Source organism: Agelaius phoeniceus, chromosome 5 (assembly GCF_051311805.1).
Source record: "Agelaius phoeniceus isolate bAgePho1 chromosome 5, bAgePho1.hap1, whole genome shotgun sequence".
Lineage (NCBI taxonomy): Eukaryota > Metazoa > Chordata > Aves > Passeriformes > Icteridae > Agelaius > Agelaius phoeniceus.
In genome coordinates, this window is record NC_135269.1 from 31757984 (window position 1) to 31777274 (window position 19291).

General features: G+C 36.4%; 1 protein-coding gene across 1 annotated transcript; it reads left to right on the forward strand.

Annotated features, from left to right (window-relative positions):
• Positions 1-934: 934 nt before the first annotated feature.
• On the forward strand, positions 935-12718 carry C5H12orf50 (chromosome 5 C12orf50 homolog; the record flags this gene model as incomplete). Its single annotated transcript, XM_077178024.1, has 11 exons — positions 935-1067; positions 3134-3310; positions 4505-4582; positions 4676-4789; positions 6084-6203; positions 7428-7535; positions 8806-8913; positions 9140-9337; positions 10745-10861; positions 11435-11526; positions 12106-12718. Coding segments are annotated over 11 exons (1308 nt in total), but the record flags the coding sequence as incomplete, so codon positions are not given.
• Positions 12719-19291: the final 6573 nt, after the last annotated feature.

Below are 19291 nucleotides of genomic sequence, written 5' to 3' on the forward strand. Positions count from 1 at the left end.
TTTACGTATTCAGGGTGAATCTCGTGAGCCCTTGCCTCTTTGGAATTACAAGTTTATCATACATTGGAGACAGATACCTCAGGTTATAAGGAGAAGTGAATTGCATCATCAGAGATGGTGCTAAAAACTGCAAACTCTGATAAGAATGAGATGTGGAACAACAATTTTATGTATGACTAACAGGAATGACTCGTGTTGTGAAAGTACTATCTCTGCAATATTGTGCAGACTTTTTAACTGGTGTCACATTGATCAATAGAGGGACAGCTGCAGTATGAGCATATGTATGAGGAAAGAAACAATTAAATAATTAAACAAATCCATGTAGACAATCTATTGTTCCCATTAGGATTTTGTTTGTCATCTTTAAAAACAGCTGAAGCTGAAAGATGGTGTGAGCAGTTTAATAGCAGTAGTGCCAACATCAAATGCCAAGTGTATTTAGTTTTTGTCAGGAATCTTTCTGGGTTTTGTTTCTTACCACGTGTTTTCCCATTGATTGATGTCCTTTAATAGTAAAACAGCACATTTAATTGGAGATTTATCTGATTTTTCCATGGTACAGAAAAGTAAACTCAGCCACGTCAGTTAAATGACTTAAGAGATTTTTTTTCCTTCCCACCAGCTCATGAAAAGTCTGCAGTAAACTAAGTAGACTGTCTTACCCCTATTGTAATCTAGAAAAAATTTTACCTCACCAAACACCATTGACTTAACTCAGTAACTTTAGAGCTATCTAGACCTTATGATAAAAGTCATAAAAGATAATTTGAAATGTTGTAAACTATGTGGTAAGAATGTGGTCCCACAAAATCTTGATCATACATTTATAGCAGTGTGAATTCTCATATATTCAATCCTCTATTCACACAGCATGTACTAATCCATTTATTCCATTTTGATTGTTATATTTACAACACCTGAAAACTGTTTTCTCCTGCAGCAAAACTACAGCAAGTTTTCCTGTTTCTGGGAGACAGAGCCCGTAGGCTGTAGGAGGATAAGCTGTGACTTCTTTCACAGAAAACCCCGTAATATAAATGGACTTTATTTGCCACCTAGTAACAGTGAGTAAAAATATTTTCTAAACAATTTGTTCACTTGAGTAATGAAATAGACAAAAATATCCTTCCAGTGCTTATGTAATATATAGTAAGGTCAAGAAATGCACCATGATGAATCAATCAGGTATGATCTGCTAGCCCAACAAGTTTAAGGGAAAGAAAGGAATTTGAATAAGATTGCCAATTATTTTAGCTGTCATATTATGAATCTTCATACCTATTAGTGATATAAAAGATGAAGTCACATTTAGGTTGCTGAGATCCATGGAATAAAAATGTTGCTTAACTTGAATTTCTGATAGATTAAATCTCTCTAGTAATTCAAATGCTTAGTATGCAGGTAATAATTTAAGAGAAATCAAAAGCAGTGTGTGTGGTGGGATGAGGAGGGACACCAATATCTGTTGATAGAGCACAACATGTATGGATGAGACACCCCTTGTAGAGATAACATCAGATCACAGAGCTGTTTGTGCAGATGTATTTCCAGTTTGTAGTTTTGAATAAAAATTTGGGGCTTGAACATTGGTTAAATATTACTGAAGTACAGTAATAGTGTATAAAGAAGCACTCTTATTTGTAGAAAACTCCACCATTACAAGTCCAGTTTTTTCCTCATCCATTTCTAAGAGGAGCTCTTAAATACCAGAAATCCTGGTAGACAGTTGGAACCTGGAACAGGATAATACTCCAGGGCAAACAACAAGACAGCTGTCAGAAGCAGGAGTGAGGAGAGCAAGTCACCATGAAACCTGATGTTCCTGAAATTGCCCCAGGAAAATGTAGCCTGTGGTATCTGGGCATGTGGAGCCTAACTAAGCACACAGGATCAAGGCAAGACCTGGAGTGCTGTTTTTCCAAGTGCCCATTCTGCCTTCAGCACAGCTCCCCCTTACACAGCACACATTTGGCTGTGGTGCAAGTCAGAGACTGTGCCCAAAAGACACTGTGGGCAAGGGTATCCTGTGCCAGAGCAATCTCTGACAATCACAGCTGGAAAACAGACCAAACCCTTTTAGTTTCTACTGAAATATGTACAAGTTCAAAGCCTATGTGTGCCACATTGCAGATACTAAGTGTGCTTTCTTTGTTGTTCTTATACTCAAAAATCTTGTTAAACTAATTTAATTTAGCTTATTCTACATGGGGCTAAAAATAGCCTGTTGTGAACACTGAAAAAGGCTCCATCAAGTTAGTGTTGTATCTTACACATCTCTTACATGAGGTGCAACAACTCTTATTTGCAATCATGTTATGAGAATAGGTTTAACATTATATACACACTGCTCATAGGCAAGCAAGAGATGCACAAGAATAAAAACAACTGGAATAATAGAAAAATGCCCACTCTTTCTTTTAGACTGGAAAATATATCAAATTTCAGTATTTTTAATATAATGCACAGAATACTGTGGTTGAAAATCAGTCAGCTTGAACAATATCCGTAGACTCACCATCTTTCATAATTTTTCTTTTTAGTCCATTGTATTTCCTGGCTCTTGGAATGTGTTGTCCTAGTACTAAAGCCATTTTGCTGGAAATATTATGTGTGGAGATAAATTCCTTAGCAAATTAATATATAAATTCCTTAGGAAAATTATATATATTCTGATTTTTTTTTCTGATTAAGTGTAAATTATTTTTGTGTGCTTTACATTCCTTCACAAAATCTACATTTTGTACCTAGTAATGAGAGTTGAGATTTAGTTTGATATAAAAAAAAGGTCGTCAAATTTAAAATGAGCAATCCTGTGCTTAGCATTGCTAAATTCTTCAAAATGGATGCTGTAGGGATTGCTACAGCATGTTTGCAACTTTTTTAAATAGTGCAGTGATGAAAATGTTCCACATTTCAAAAGTCTGTACTCAGCAGTGCCTGTGTCTGTTCAGAGGAGCTGGCACCTGTGTTTTTCATACTTTCTGGAGTTGGAAGGTACTCTCTTGCCAGTGTCTGCACAAGATAATGCCTAATCTTGATAATGTTTTCAGAAGTATGCCTGCTGCTGCCAGTCTGGATGTGATACTTTGGTTTCCTTCTACCAAATGAAGTTTAATGTTCTTGTCTGCAGATGTCCCATTGAAACAGGATGTCCAAGGAGGCATTCTGCATCCAACCCATCGTCAGGACTCACTCAGAAATCAAGACAATGTTTTAGTACCAATTCATCCTCCACTGATTATAAACCTCAGTGATGAAGAGGATGATGAAGAGGATGATGAAGATGATGATGATGAGGAAGACAGCTGTAAACAGTTTTTTTCTTTTATAAGCAAGTTGTATGGGTTTTGTCAGCTCTTGCAATGTACCTCACAACTGGCCTATTATAATAACCATTAAATTTTTAGGAAAGACTTGTTGAAAAGTTTTTTGAGATAGTTTTCAGCTGATCTTTAAAATGTTGGAACTGGTAGTCACCAGATGTGAGCAGGCAGTATTTTCTAAAGCCTGCAATCCAATTCAAATGGCCATCAAAAACTCTTCAAAATTCTGGGATGAAATGACAAGTTTGGGAGGTATTTGTTTCTGAGAAATAAATTTTTGAACAAGGGCTGTATGCGCTCGTCAGTGAAAGTGAAGTCACAAATTTTTTACAAAAGATAATTGTGACTTAAGTAATTTTTTCAGCTGATTTACCAAACTCTGTTGGCAGTAATTTTTAGAGAAAGTTATTCTTAAATCTAGCAAAGAGAGTTGATGCGGAACTCTCCAGTAGTTGAACTGAATGTTTTTACATTTATATATACATATATGTTAAAACAGTTAAACCATTGAGCATATCTCACTTAGAGATAAGAGACTCATAGGGATGGAACAAATGACACATTCCTGGAGAGTGAAAAGTGAAAGAATGACGTACTTTCGGGCATGCATTCAGCAAATTGCTGTGCTGCCCCAACCCACTTTTCACTTTCCCACTGCCCATCAGGTTGTCTGGTAGACCAGCCTGTTAGTGCCTCCTAACTTGGCCTCAGCCTGAGTATGCCACTTAAACAGTATAGAAAGCAGGGCTTTGCTAGTCCTCATAGCCTTAACTGAGAGAGATCCAGAGCACTCACTTCACCAGCTCTGCCAGCAGGCATTACAGAGCTTTGTAACTTTGGGCAGAGGTTTTGTGACAAGCACTCTCTGGTGACACATTGAATCCGATTTCCTTGTGGGAATAAATGAAAGATTATTTTGAAAATTAATATTAAATGTATTTTTGAATCCTTTTGAATTAACAAATGTTTGCTTTTAAAAATGTGTTTTAACTGCAATCCCATTGCACATGAAAATACCTAATATTAAGTAATCATTTTTCAGTCCAGAAGCACAGGTTGCAGTCAAAACCTAAAATAACCAATGACAAAAATTAAAGTCATTATCATATTTTATTATTAAGAATTATCGAAGGTCTTAGTATAGTTATCTTGTAATCTTTTACAAATATTTCCTGCAGATGTTTCTAGCTGGATGCCTAAGACTGTTATAGATATTGAAGAGGAAAGAGCAATAAGGGATATATGCTATAAATCTGGTAAATATGAAATTAATCATTCTTTCCTTAAAGCAATGCTTCCAATACAGTAAACTTTAGGGGTTTTTTTTTCTCGTCTTGGGGCATGTGTAGGAGAGTACTATGGGATTCAGAACCCTTACAAACACCAATCAACAAAAACTGTGTCTTCACCATGGCAAGATGAGTTATTACCCTTGGAAACTACTGAGCAAAACTTGCAGAAAGGCAAGTATTTTGATTTCTTTGGATTGTATTTACCACTTCTAAAACTGCTGTAACAGGAGAAACTATTACATAGTTTGCACTTCCTCCCTGCTTTTTAAATTAGGTGAAAATAAAATATTGCAGAAACATATTTTCATTTGTCAGCAAATTGCACAAACACTTCATTCTTTTTTGCCATATATAGTCACACTTGTGCTGATGACCTGCATCAATTGTGGACGGAAAAGGTAGAAATGGGCTATTAACACAATCTTTTCTGACATACACAACATCAATTTTTCATATAATTTCATGATAAAGATTTATGTTGTCTAATTTTAACCATCCTAAGGTTAGGAATGTAGTTTGAATTTCTCATCTAGGCTCTCTGGTGAAAATGAAGAGAGACAGGAACTCCAATGAATCTCCTTTTTATTGAATCACCAGGCATTGCCAAAGGGTGAGATGAGCCACTTTTCCAGAGGTGCTCCTGGACCTCTGCTGGCTCTCTTGGGTGTCTTGATGTCAAAATGTAGTGTTAAATCAAACTTTTCTATTACTAAATTTAGATTAAATGCCTCCTTCAACTGTCTTGTAAAAGAGAAGAACAAAAGAGTTACATTTTGTTTTGAATTCTGGACTATCCATCATAATTAGGGTCAAAGGAATACGAATTTATAAACATTTACCTCAATTCTTATTGTTTATCATTTACTGTTCTCTTCTAATTTCTAAATTTGAAATGTTTGTTATTAAAATAGTTTTGATAATTCTTTCTAACAAATACACAGATATATTTAGTGTATAGATGAGGGAATCAGTGACAGATGTGTGAACATACCTTTTAAGAAGTGTCTTTATTTAGTGTAATCTATCATTAGATGCATTAATAGAAAAAGATTGATTTGCTTCTCTAAAACAGTTTTTCAATTGAGTTCTCTGAGGCTTCAGGTACTATGATGACATGCATTCTGGAAATGCCATAAATTCCATTAGATAGGATTAATAAATGTAATTCATGGGTAGAGAAAAGCTCATCAATAAACAGGTAATTTATAGCTAGGTCTTTACTTTGGAGCCATAGTCTTCTTTAGTCTATGAGTTATGATATTTTCTTATAGAGCATGAAAGATAGACATCAGTTACACTAGACAGGATTCAAATAATTAATAAAAGAGAAAGAAGGTTATGAAATGAGAGGTTAAGAGAAATTGCACTAAACTAATCAATGGCTCATAGGGGTAGGAGGAAGAGAATGTCAGTGCCATTACCTGTGCTTACACACAGCTAAACATTCTTTCTGTTACCTTTCCAGGTGATGGTAACACAATTCCTACCAGATTTAATAGTACAAGAAAAGAAAAGGAGAGTTCAGAAAGAAGATTATCAATAGAGAGTATTCCCAAAACAGACCATAAATCCTTTGACAGTGGAGGTAATATACTGTAGCATCAGCTTCTCATTGCTGAATGTCATGTGATAAATAAAATAACTAAATATGCACGCATTAAACTTCCACATTTTGCATTTGAGTTATTATATGTTCTTTATGTTCTAGACACTCTTTCTCATGCTGAATCATTAATTATAACAATAAATCATAAACATTGTTTACAATTATATATTATGCTTATTTTAGGATTGCAGTGGAAAAAATCCTTTATGCAGATTACAGTAGATTTTGGGAAAGAAAGGGTTCTGTGGAGTTATGAAAAAGCAGGCATAGAGATGCAGACAAAGTGGTTAGAGCCTGGTGCTAGTAACACCAAGGACATGTGTTTGATCCCTGTATGGGCCATTCATTTAAGAGATGGCCTTGGTGATCCTTGAGTCCCTTCCCACTCAGAATACTCTGTGACTGTGATTCTGTGACAGTCTGAAGTCTAAATGCTTTCAAAAACTGTTACTTTTGTGGGACTATCCATAGTTAAGATGAAAAAGCTTTGTATTTTTCAGTTATCCTACAGAAAAATAGCAAAGCTGTAATCCTGCAACTTGTGTAACAGGATCCGATCCCTCTGCATTAACATGGTTGACCCTAATGAAGACACACTGTTTTGACCAGTTGAGTTCAGTATTGAATCATGTTAATAGAGTTGAAGAATGCCACATTCTCCTTGAATTTGCTTAATACTTAGTGATATTCAATCTTTTTTTCATAAGTATTTATTAATGATAAAAATAGTAATAGTTGTAGTATTCTTTTTTCCCCCTTAGTTTGTCAATACAATATAGTGCAATACCATGCTAGGGCTGCTTCCTCTAGCTTGAAGCAAACTGGTGTGTGTCTTCTAGCTCCAGAACTATTGCACAGTAGAAATGAATTTTACATTCTACATCTTTTCCTGTCACCTTTATGTACAAAAGTATCTTTCTTTTTGGATATTCTTTATGTCTGTATAAACAGTTAACACTGAGCCACAATTCAATAATTGAATCTCTGTTCACAATTATATGTATTTAAAGCTTTTAACAGACTATTTAACAGCTCTGCTTACCAGATTATTTTCTCTAATTTTTGTGGGCCTTTTCAAATCAGCTATTTGGTTTCTATTCACTTCAGCTAAAGACATGCCATTTAAATAGCAGACTCTTTGCGTTGTTCACCTTTCTCAGGGTGCTCTCAAGTATAGATAACTATGAAACTCCTTTCCTGCAGGAGGTGGTGGTTCTGTGATACAGAGGAGCACATTTGTTGATGGAAATGGATTTGAGGCACTACCTAGGGAAAAAGAACCAATTACATCAAAGTATTCCAATGTGAAAGGTACTTCATTACTATATATTTGCAAATTTTTAGATTAGATTACTTTTGTTCCTCTGCAAGTGTGTTGAACATTATACATTTTGTGTAAAACCAATCTGAAGTGAAATTTCCATTAACAGTGTGAATTCTTTCACTGCAAGATGACAGCAGTTGTTGTATGTTATGGTTTAATTCTGCTTCTTTCAGCCAGTTTGCATACTCTGATGGATTCTTTTATGAGTCCCTGAGTTACTAAAATCTTTGATGCACACGTTAGATCATGGGGAATGCTGTGCACTTTCCACTTTGGACAAGTAAAACAGATTTGATTGTAGGTAGTATCTCAAGGAACACAGGACTTAATAGAACCAGTAAAAATATAGTTAAGGAAAGAACATAACACTTGTGATAGAGTATGTTTATCAAAAACTAGTCATGTAAGCAAATTAAAATACCTACACTAAAGTACCTTAATGATAAGTTTCATCCTTTTCACAGGAGAGTTCCAGAGTATATTTGTCAATTTACAAAATATTATTGTGAGTAGATTGTTATCCAGTCATTTCTTTGCAGTTTTAGAATAAAAGAAAAAGAAAGGACAGATTTTGGTCTTTGAACTACCCCATAAACTGAAGCAGAAGTAGAGCATTTCTGCCTCATTTTGGCCTGAAATGGCAGGAACCAAAAGTGCTTATTTACATTAGCTGGAAAAAAGGTAGAACAAAGCCCCATCTTCCCAAAGAGTAGCAGGGCCAGAAGAGTCCTGTGGCTACTTTGCAATGCAACTTTCCCTGTGAAGTTCAGTTTGTAGTTTGAAGTGGGCTTACCTATGCAACCAGTGCTGTTGCAAATTTACCTCCATCATTTGTAGTATTTTGTTATGTTCCTGCACTGTACATGTCCAGGGTGTATCCAGATGCTACAGGCTGAAGTCATTCATGGTTCAGCCTGGTATCCTTTGAAGTGCATAGGTTGGCCTCCATGGGCTCAGCCATGGGTGTTCTAGAGGTCCACACCTCTGCAGTGTAGAGAAAGGATGATCTGATTTTTGCATTTAGAGTTAATTTTTAAGTTGGTCTTTAAGATTTCTTCTGCTAGAGGAAATATAGACACTGTTGCTCTCCTTCTGGGGAATGACATTTTTAGTATAATTAACATGTGAAATCATGTTGCATCCAAAGGGACCTATTATGAATTAGGAGATTATAAAATAAAAATACCACAGTATTTTTGGCTATGAACACTTTTTGTGCTTTCTAAAAAGTGAATACATGTTATTTTAATCCCTCAGAAACAAACAACACTGAACTGGTAAAGAACCACCACTTTAAGGAAGTAAAGGAAAATAAAAGGATTTCTGAGGAGCGAAGAAATTCAGCTAATGCAGTAACTGGCAAAGGTATTTTGAAAAAATCATCAGCTTATTAATTTCTATTTACTAAACTGTGAGATGTTTTAGCACTATCTAGTAAATTTCTGTTCTTAGTGTCAAATATGGGCAGCCCATACTTGGATTGGTCTATCTACAAAGAGCATTTTTTTAATCTTGCTTGGTCTCCAGTTGCATGCAATCTGTGAAATTTTGAATAATAGGACAACCATTTTGGTTGTATTTTCACTTTTAGGAATTCACACTCCAGACCCCAAAGGAAAACCAGGTTATCAACAAAGGGGTCAAAGTAAGGAGGATGAAACTGCTTCTTCCAGTCCATATGGGAGAGACACTGGAAGATACACTCATTTAAATTCTCCAGAACCTCGACGATCAGCTTATGTCGTCTACCGGACTGTCACTCAAAAACCGAAATTCAATGGACCTGCAGGTGGGTTCCTTCGTACACAGAATTCTTAAAAGGCCTCTCTATATTGTGCTGCTCTCAATTGGGTCCCTGCAGCTGAATAATAAGTTATTTATGCTTAAATACAGGCATGAGTAAATTTGATCAAGCATAATTTTCACAAGTTGATTTTAGCCATGTCCATAGACAGAAACGTAAAGATTTATAAAGCTTTACAGTTTGTCAGACAGGATGTTCACGAAAAATAATTGAGCCATCTCTACAGTAGGAATTCATGGATGCAATGAAGTGGTGATGTGCACAAATATAGTGATACCCACTTTATACAGCATGTCTTCTGTGATTTATTCTCTTCAAATATTTAATAAACCTTGAAAAATCCACCTTTAAGCTCTTATTTTATTCTAACTACTTATAGTAGAAGTATGTTTCGCAGTAGAATTTCAGTCGTGTCTCGAGAAATGTTTCTTGTTCAACCTTATTTTTCCCAGTAGGAAATATGCTGCTTGCTTTGCAGCATATATTTCCATAACTGGGATTACACTGGAGATTTCATGATTATGAATTTGTATTTACTTTCATTATTTAGGATTATTTTTTGTCTTGAATAAACAAGGGTTTTGGTCATATTCACAATTCTGTTATCAATTTAAATGCAGTGTAAATCTTTGTGTTTAACATTAGTATTATTTTTTTCACATTAATTATGTCGGACAGAGGACTGAATCTATTCTTTCTGCTGCTCATAAAGGATGGTACTTTCCTTCATCTTACTCTACTGTCTTCTTGATGGTACATGCTATGTCATTAATTTGACAAGAAGCCTACAGGTGGGATTCTGAGTCTTGCATCTTTCTTTCTGACAATCTGCTTCAGATTTATTACACCTTTCACTTTATTTTAATCTTGCTAATATATATATAGCCTCACCCAATCTAGTACATCATTTGGGCTTAAATTGAATTTTCAGTTTCTCTGTTCATGGTTTCTCTGGCTTATTTGTTTTTCTATTTGTCACTTTGTCAACAGATTTTGTGGTAAATTATTTAAATAATCGGAAATCAAAAAAGTGATTTCATCTTGGCAGTTTCAGTCATCTCTCTTAAGCTGGGTTCATTCTCCATTTTGAGGTGCCTCCCTGTCTTAATTTCTAATAACAAGGACGTCCTTCAGACAGAGTAATGCCTACTTTAAGGTGAATAAACCGAAACAAATTCCAACATTGGTGTTTTGTCTTGAGGACAAATAGTTGTGTCTTTTCTTTTTTTCTTTGAATGTTTGCTTTCATTAAATGTGAACAAGGTGGTATAGAGATTATATAGAAAGAACATTCTTTATGTGAAGAATGCATTTTATTAAATTTCCAGGTTAAAAAATGATGGAACATTTTTGAAAAAATGGGAATCAGCATTTTTCTTTAAAAACAATCATTTATATTTTTGTTGCCTTTCTTTTCAGCAGTACCTGAGTCCTATGGTCAGAAAGGCTCCAAACAAAAGAATCAGCCTGACACCAATAGGAGATTTTGGACACAAACAGAAAACTATGGTAACATTTACACATTGTGCATAAACAGAAAATTGTAGGATTTTTACAAAATTATAATTTAAATTACTTGCATTAAGATGGAATTAAAAGAAGGATATTAATAATATTAATTTTTAATTGATTTTTTTAGAAAATGGTTTGTGATTAGGCAGCATATTCTGAGGCACAATCGAATGTCTAGCAAAAAGCCATAATGTAGCCTTCTGTATATATATATTCTGTATATATATCCCTTTCACAAGCAGGGATAAAACAGAAGCTGTGGATGTCTTTGGGAAGGTCTTTAGCCCAGGAACATTCCCTTGGTTAAAACCAAGGATGTTCATAGCAGAATCTCCTTGTTTGGAAGATGACATGATTGTCATGGAAATGCTACGATGTTGCAAATTATCTTTAGAGTTCTAGAGAGTCTGCCTTTAGTACTAGCTTGTGTTTCAGAGGCAATATCTGACTGATCTGCTACATTCATTGAAACTTCAGTCAATGCAATATTTAATTCACATATCAGAATAAGGGACTCTTTCTTGAAATTGTGGCTGAAATGAGGAAACAATGTGTATGCTTTTCCTACAGGCAAATATACTTCAGGATCTTCTAATTCACCAGCTTGGAGGAAAAGAAATCCACAAGCAAAACCATTCTCTAAATTTAAAATAACTACTCAGGTAACTGATAGAAATGGTTACAATTCAGCCTTTTTAGGAGAAATGGCACGTCTCTGCCCACCTAGAAAATGTAAAACTGCTTGTAAAACTTCCTCATTCAAAACTTGCAAGATTCTGATCAATGTTGAGTAGCTGAAAGAGCAGTTAATAGTTTTGTTTACAGTCATGTACCTTTGCCTGAATAACTAATCTGTGATTTCTATTTCTTTTACCAATAACACTTAAATGAAAGCAGAGTGCATACGCTAAAATAAAGTGCTACAAAAGGCAAGTGTTGGATTCTATCACCAGACAAACAGTAGAGACTATATAAGTTTGATCTGTTTCTCTGCTGGATTGTTTGTGAAGCTTCAGCTGAACTGCAATAACTAGCTGAAGTCTGAAGCCATGAAAGGACTCAGGCTACAAATGTTTGCAAGATACCCTAAAGACCATTCATACATTTTACAGCTGCTTTGAAAGCTGAGATTAGAATGTCTATCTCATGTTTAATTTAACTTCTTAAAATGTTTCTGAAGGAGCATGTAGTTTTACTCTAAGAAATTATGCACAGAATTTTGTGTATATCTGTTTTGACAGCAGAGTAAAGAAGACATGGAAGTGAATAAAAAAGGAGAAAAAGAAACATCTAAAGGGAAATAAGGAAATTATCCACTTGGATGTGATAGACGATGAAGAAAGATGAAGAAACTGCAAATTCCAAAAAGAAGGTGCAGGAAGGAAGCACACTATAGTGTTTCAAAACTGGTTAAAAATTCTTAAAAGTATGCTCTGCATGGTGACATATAAAGATCTGTATCCACTATGTTTAATCTACTATAAAATTTTGGCACTTGAAGTTATTTTTACAGACTACGGCTCTACACCATAGACTGATAGTTCATAGAGAAAAAAATCCTTAAGCAGATCCTTCCCCTATTTTATTTGATAGATTTTTAAGGCATAATTCCTAATATGAATAAATACTATTAGTTATACTTAGCAGTTTCAGAGGACTTTTAATGTAAACAGCAATAGTGTAATGCATTCTAGAATGTGGTTTCCTGGTACAAAAGCCAGATTCCTACATGGTTTATCTGCTTTGTCACATGTTTGGGGACTCACTCTGAATTTGATCTTGAGATTTTGCAATTTTAACGGAGGAGCAGTTCATAATGTGTTATGAACTAAAGAAATTCACAAGAAAACTCAGAATTAACTGAGATATGTATTTAAATGCATTTCAAACTGAAATTTGAAGAGTTATATAAAGACTGATAAGAAGGATACTTTAATATTCCTTTCTGGGGAAACAAACCTCTTAATGAAGTGTTACATATACATGATTTCATACCTTTTTCTCAGATGTTTTTTCAGTTTTTTGCATTTACCTGACCTTTGGCCATTCTTAGAACACAATCAGTTTTTTTAGAGAGCCCTTCAAACTTCTTTCTGTAACACTAGGATCCAGTTATTGTCGTGGTGGCACATGTAACTGAGAATGAAAACATTTTACCACCTTGGAGCCTTTTCTTCTGTGACTGCTTAGAACATGAGGCTGGATCAGATACCTTCCAGGGTACTTCTAGCTGAAATAATTCCATTGTTCTATGAGAAATATAGTGGTATGTTTCTCTGCCCTACTTGATTATCTCAATAGTGATGTAATTTTTATTTTATTTTGAAATTTAATTTTTAATCATTTAAGTTAGAACATGCTGTACTGATTATAGACATGTATGCAGTTATGCATCACTGTTCTTAACCAAGAGAGGAATAGAAAAACCTAGAGGATTTGGTTTATCTAAGTAATAATGTACAAAACAAGAAGCATCTTTTTAAAATCAAATACTAGGTGTGTTGAAAATGTTCCTTCCACCTCTCATTAGACATTAGTGTTTCAAATTGTAGCACATGATGCCTTGAAGCAACATTTCACATGTTGTCTGCCTGAGGCAATTTATAATCTCAATTCAGAGGGCTGTTGTGTCAAGTTATTTTTTAATATCTCGATAAAGCCTTTTAATTCTGTTTTTTTTCACATAAAAGTAATAGGAATGTTACATTTGCTATTTGTCTGGTGTCTCCACAATTTAGAGTATTAAATTTGATAAGACCAAAAATAGGCACGGGCAAATGTTATTATGCTGGTCTGATTTTAGCATTCCGTTAAAAAGAATTTCAATATTCAATTTGTGCAAGTATTTAATATTGTTACTATGTGGATCTATAAGTGCAGCACAGGCTGCATGTGCTGCCTGCAGACTTGTACCACACAGATCCCTTACCACAGGAGAAAATCAGCAGCTCCTGCTTGGTAGAGGTGATTACACTCCCTGCTGGGCCTCACCTTTATTTAGGGCAGCAAGTTCTCAGGTGGACATCCTTTCTGTTTGACAGTAGAAATGAGGAATAGAGTTGGTCTCTTTGGGAAAATCCTGTAAGTGACCAAAATAAGGTGATTTCCCATGGGTGAAATCTGCAGGGTTTCACCCATGGTGCTGGGCTGTGGTTAGAGGCCCTATTTGACTTGGGGCTCCCAGCATATGGTTAATTCCACTATCTTCCTTTTCTTTTTAGTGTGGTCTCAAAAAATCATGATCTTAAGAGGTCTTTTATCGAATCTGAGCACCTTTCTGACTGGGATCACAAAGGACAAGGCACCTCCTTATACAATTTAACCCACCTCCCCACCCTGAAAAAGCAACCCAACAAACCAAAGCCAAAAGAAAATAATTTTCTAGCATCTTAAGATGTGAATATCCCAGCAGATGGTTGGGCTAAGTGTCAGACTCTTCTCAAGGGAAACACAAGGAAATGCAGGAAGAAAAGGATGTGGCCATGAGGGTAATACTGGGCTGATCCTCAATTTTTGTGGAATCACAGCTTCAGTTCTCTTTTCACTGGAGCTTCCTGTAGAGAAAATACAAATACCGTTCTTTTTAGTTATAGCTTGCTCAACCCAGGAATCCACAGATACCAAAAAATATCTCAGCATTGCACATTAAATATATGGCTCAACAAGATATTTAAAGTTCCTGTGAGGTGTTAGCTGCTCTTGACAGAAATGAGAGGAACATTAAGGGATCAAGTGGTTTGTGTGATCAAACACTTAATTAAGATTTTCCTTTTACAGCTTCAAAGACACTAAGATTCTCTAAAATAATAAAAATACTTGTTTGTTTTCCAGATCACAGACACTTTCCCTGTTATATTTTTTAATCTTGCCTGGGTTTCTCTGTCATTAAAACCCCAGAGAGAAGCCAAAGGATACTGAGAATATTCAGGATTTCATGCAGTGAAGCCCTAAAGATTGATTGCATTTCTGTACTTCCACATAATCACTGCATGACAGACCCCCCCCGCCACTGATTTACACTCACAGTGGTCGAAAATAAGCTCTGAGATAATGAGCTAAAAATCAGAGGCAGAGGGCCACTGAAGCAGAGTTGAACTTGCCCTGGTATTAAGTATGCATAGCCATAATCTGCTGCTGAATTGGAAGGCCCAGGGGAAATAAGTGATTTGTTGATTTCAACCTAGATGTGTTAAAATATGCTAATGTTTTTCCAGATGGTACTTATAAAAGCACATCAGACATCTCATCTAGGTGAACCATATTCCTTAGTAAATAGAATAACAGTGCTACCACCTGTATGTTGACAAAAGTTTGCAAAGCTTCCAGTCTGAGATCCTGCATTCCTTAACAAACCTATATGCCTAAATTAACACCATTGACTCCCAGCATCTCAACAGCACTGATATTTTAAATATTCTGTTTATTAATTAAGGTAGGAAAGTCCATCTCAAGTTAGCACCTGAACAAGAAAAACATTGGTTGTTGTAAAATAAAAACGAAGTAAAATGTCCCTGGGAATTGTAGACGTTGTTTAAAAAGAAGTATTTTGACATTTTTTAGCCAATAAAGATATTTTCTGATGAAAGCTCCCTTGTACAGCAATGCATTATGTAAATATATAAATTTATTTAAAAAACCAACCGAGTCTGTCGATTATTTAACTGTGCCTGCGGCCACCAGGGTGCGGTGCAGTCCCAGGAATGGGTTTGAACAACGCCTAGCAGAACCCTCGCTTCCTTGGCGTGCGCTGGGTTCGCTCCCTCCAGAGCTAAAGCCTCCCCGCCGTGTTGTGCAAGGGCTTTGCATTCAGACAAAAGGCCACAATAGCCTTACTGGCCAGCTTGGGGGAGAACTACAACAACCTACATTCAAAATTGCTAAATAGCAATTTTTTTTTTCATAAAACAGAGTGGTGATATAACCCTACTTATCTCTCATTCTACACACTTTCCAAAAGGTGTTTTCTGTTATCTCCTGTTTTGGACAGTTGTCACCACAAGTTTCTCAGGGAAACTGAGAAGTCTTTGAAAAGAGATGTTCCAGACTGAGTCTCCTTTAATCTTTCCTGTCAGGAAACATTTTAGATATTTTTAAATGACTTTCATTTGTATTTGGGGTATTTTACAAGTAGAAATAATTATACAAACATGCTACTGTGATATGTAAGATTTGAAGCAGATGAGAGCACAACCATTATGCTTAAAATCCTACTCCCTCTTTCCTTTTTTTACTTCCTAAGAAAAAGGATGTTAAGCAAGTTTACATATTAACAGGGCCATTTGAAAAGGTAAGATGGACCAAAGCTTGCCAAATTGATCCTCGATGTAATTGCAAGATTTCAGTCCTTCTCCTGAAAGAAAATTCTTGAATCAAAACTGAAATTGAAAAATCCCAAAAATTTGAAATGGAGTGACTACAACCAATTGTACGGAGATACTGAGATGAAATTGTGTGCAGTGAAACGGATCAAAACTTGCCAAAGTTATTCCCATTGAAATCCCTAAAATCTGTGAAGAAAGGGAAACAAAAAGAGGAGGGACTGAAAAAATTAAATTTCAAAAAAAACCCCAACATGATACAACATGAAAACAAGGAAAGCCAATGGGATGATATGAAGTGCAGGAATATGGAGCGAAGCTTGCCCAATTTATCCTCATTGAAATCTCAAGATTTCATTCCGTCTCCTGAAAGGAAATTCTTCCTTTTGGGCATCCTTCCTTTCAACAGCCACAAAGTTTTCGAGATTAAAATCTCTTTAGACAGGAGGAAACATGCCAGGAAAACTTCAACCCTGCACTTGTATATGAAGAGAACTGCCTTGAGTCTGCTCAGAGGATTAGTGGGTGAAATCCTCTGGGAAAATACTTTTGCTGGTGCTGGCATTCATCAGTGCTGCTCACTTTTTAGGCATCACCTCCTAAGATCCCAGGAGAAAGCAATTCCCAAGTGTCGTAAGTCAAGCAGATGAGGCAGAAGGCCAGCTTGGCTGAACAGAGATTTCATTTGAAATTAAAGAAGGTATATACCCAGGTCAGGTGACATGGGAAGAATACAGAGATGCTGTTTGCCACTGTAGGGAAAAAAATTGCATAGCTAAAGTTCAGTTGGAGATGAAGCTAGCCAGAACTGTGGGGGACAATAAAAAGAGGGTTTTTTGCAAATATATTATTGTCAAAAGGCAGTGTAAAAATAACATCATGATGTTACAGGATGAGGATGGTTGTCTTACAAAGAGGGACAGAGACAAGGCAGAGGTGTTTAATGCATTCTTTGCCTCTGTCTTCAACATGGATGATGGACCAAGGGAATGTCAGTGGCCTGAGCTGAGATTTTTGAGCAATCTTGGGAATCTGGAAAAGACCCAGCTGACAGGAAGCTGGAAAATGTTGCCCTGATTTTCAAGAAGGGCAAGAAGGAGGACGTCAGAAATGACAGGCCTGTTAGTCTCATTTCAGTGCCAGGTAAAACCAAGGAAAAATTATTCTGGGAAGTATTGAAAATACACCTGGAGGACAACACAGTCATTGGTCACAGACAGCATATCTTCATGAGATGGAAGTCCTGCCTGTTAAACCTGTTTTTCTCCTGTGACAGGGTATTCCACCTAGTTGATCATGTCTAGTACGTGATGCAATGTCCAACTTGTGGGGCAGCATTTTCCGAAGGATGGGGGAAGACCTGCAATGAATACAGGCAGACTTTTGGATGAGGAAGGGCACAGTGGAGGCCTTCTGCCAAAAAATAGCCCCATGACTTTTTCATTGTTCAACCAAAATGCTTTTCAGGAGTAACTGTTCAGGATAGTGGCCTGTTCAGGATAGTAACTGTTCAGATAGTGCCTGTAGACTTTGGTTCTCCTTGAATTATGCTCTGTGTGTACTTCCTGGTTTCCTTTATGAAGAGGAGCATGCTAAATAAAAAATTAAGGATATTGTCAAGTCAACTCATACTTGTAAAATCCAGAGTGATTCATCTTGGGGAGATTTAGGATTTTCTGCCTTTCTATGAGCCCAGTGTTCTTGCATCTAGAGCTTCCAGAGCACTGGAAATGTTGAGTTTGAAATTCTTGGTTGTCTCTACAGGGGCTTTGTCTTGGAGTCTTGAAGATAAATTATCATTTGCTCTGTGTCTGAGGAGGTCTGTGACACACATCTGCCACAGAAAATTGGGATCCCAGATAGCACACTTGGAGGAAACAAATCAGTTTTCCAAAGGGAGAAAAGCCCTTGACAAGAACTAATCTTGGCTGTTATTCCTTTGAAATGTTTTTTTTTGAAATGGTACATTCTGACAGAACACTTCTGTTTTGACAAATTCATATTTTCTACTGGAACCAGGTTGTTAGAAAATTCCCAGCTCTCTGGAAGTTAGATTTAGTGAATGTATTATTCATGGCACCCTAAATAGTACCTCTCAAAGCTGAGCTGTCCCAGTCATTTAATTCACTACATAATCAATGTTTACCCAAGCATCTCTTCATTTTTGTTGTCTGTTTGTAAACTGTTTGCCACATGCCTTTTTGATGAAGTGGTCAGCACTGAACAGTGGTTCAGAGGAAGCTCTCTCATTGATTTTTATGATGGTGTTCATTTTCAGTACCGTTTTTAACATTACTCTGTTTGCATCCTAACATTTGTTCTTTTGATCAATGCCATGTATTGAGCAGAGACTGTTATTGACTGGTTCTCAGAAGTATCCAAGTCCTTTATTCCCCTCTGCATTTGCAGATAATTTGAATCCTGTAAGGTGCATTAGTAGGTCAGATTATTCTTCCAATGTGTATCACTGGCTTCTCTTTTTGAGCTCTGCAAGGCAGGCAGGCAGTGGTGCTGCAATCAGGCTTCCCCCCAAGGTGCACAGCTTGAAATTTGGTCTGGGACTCTGCAAGCACACTGCACCAGCCACTGTCCAGCACAGGCATGGAAAATCTTCCCCACAGAGACCTGTCCTCTTTATCATCAGTGTGACCCCCCCCTCTTGCTCTCACAATTACTCATTCCAGCTGCAGGTTATCAGAGGAGAAAATACTGAGGAGAAGGTGCCATGTCCTTAGTTCTCTCAAAGAATTGTGACTCAGAAGCCTAGCTTTTTGCAAATTATGGTGTATGAAGAAACTATTGTATGAAGTAATATTAGTATTACCCTAAAAATCATCAGATACATACATAGCTGGTGAGCACTAGGATTTAGGATGAGAACTGGCAAGATAACTGCCTTAATTTATGTTGCTAATCTCAGTCCGATAAAATTGTAGCCTTTGCTTAAATATTCTATTTTTAAGGGAACTGAAGGCTTCCTGAAAATTAACTTCATGACTGTTGTCAAAATGCTCAGTGGTTTGGGATTTTGTTATTCTTTGATATGTGCTTTTAATTGGTGTTCCTCTCTGCAAACTATGCTGTGAGTTGAGCACACCGTGCTGGGGAG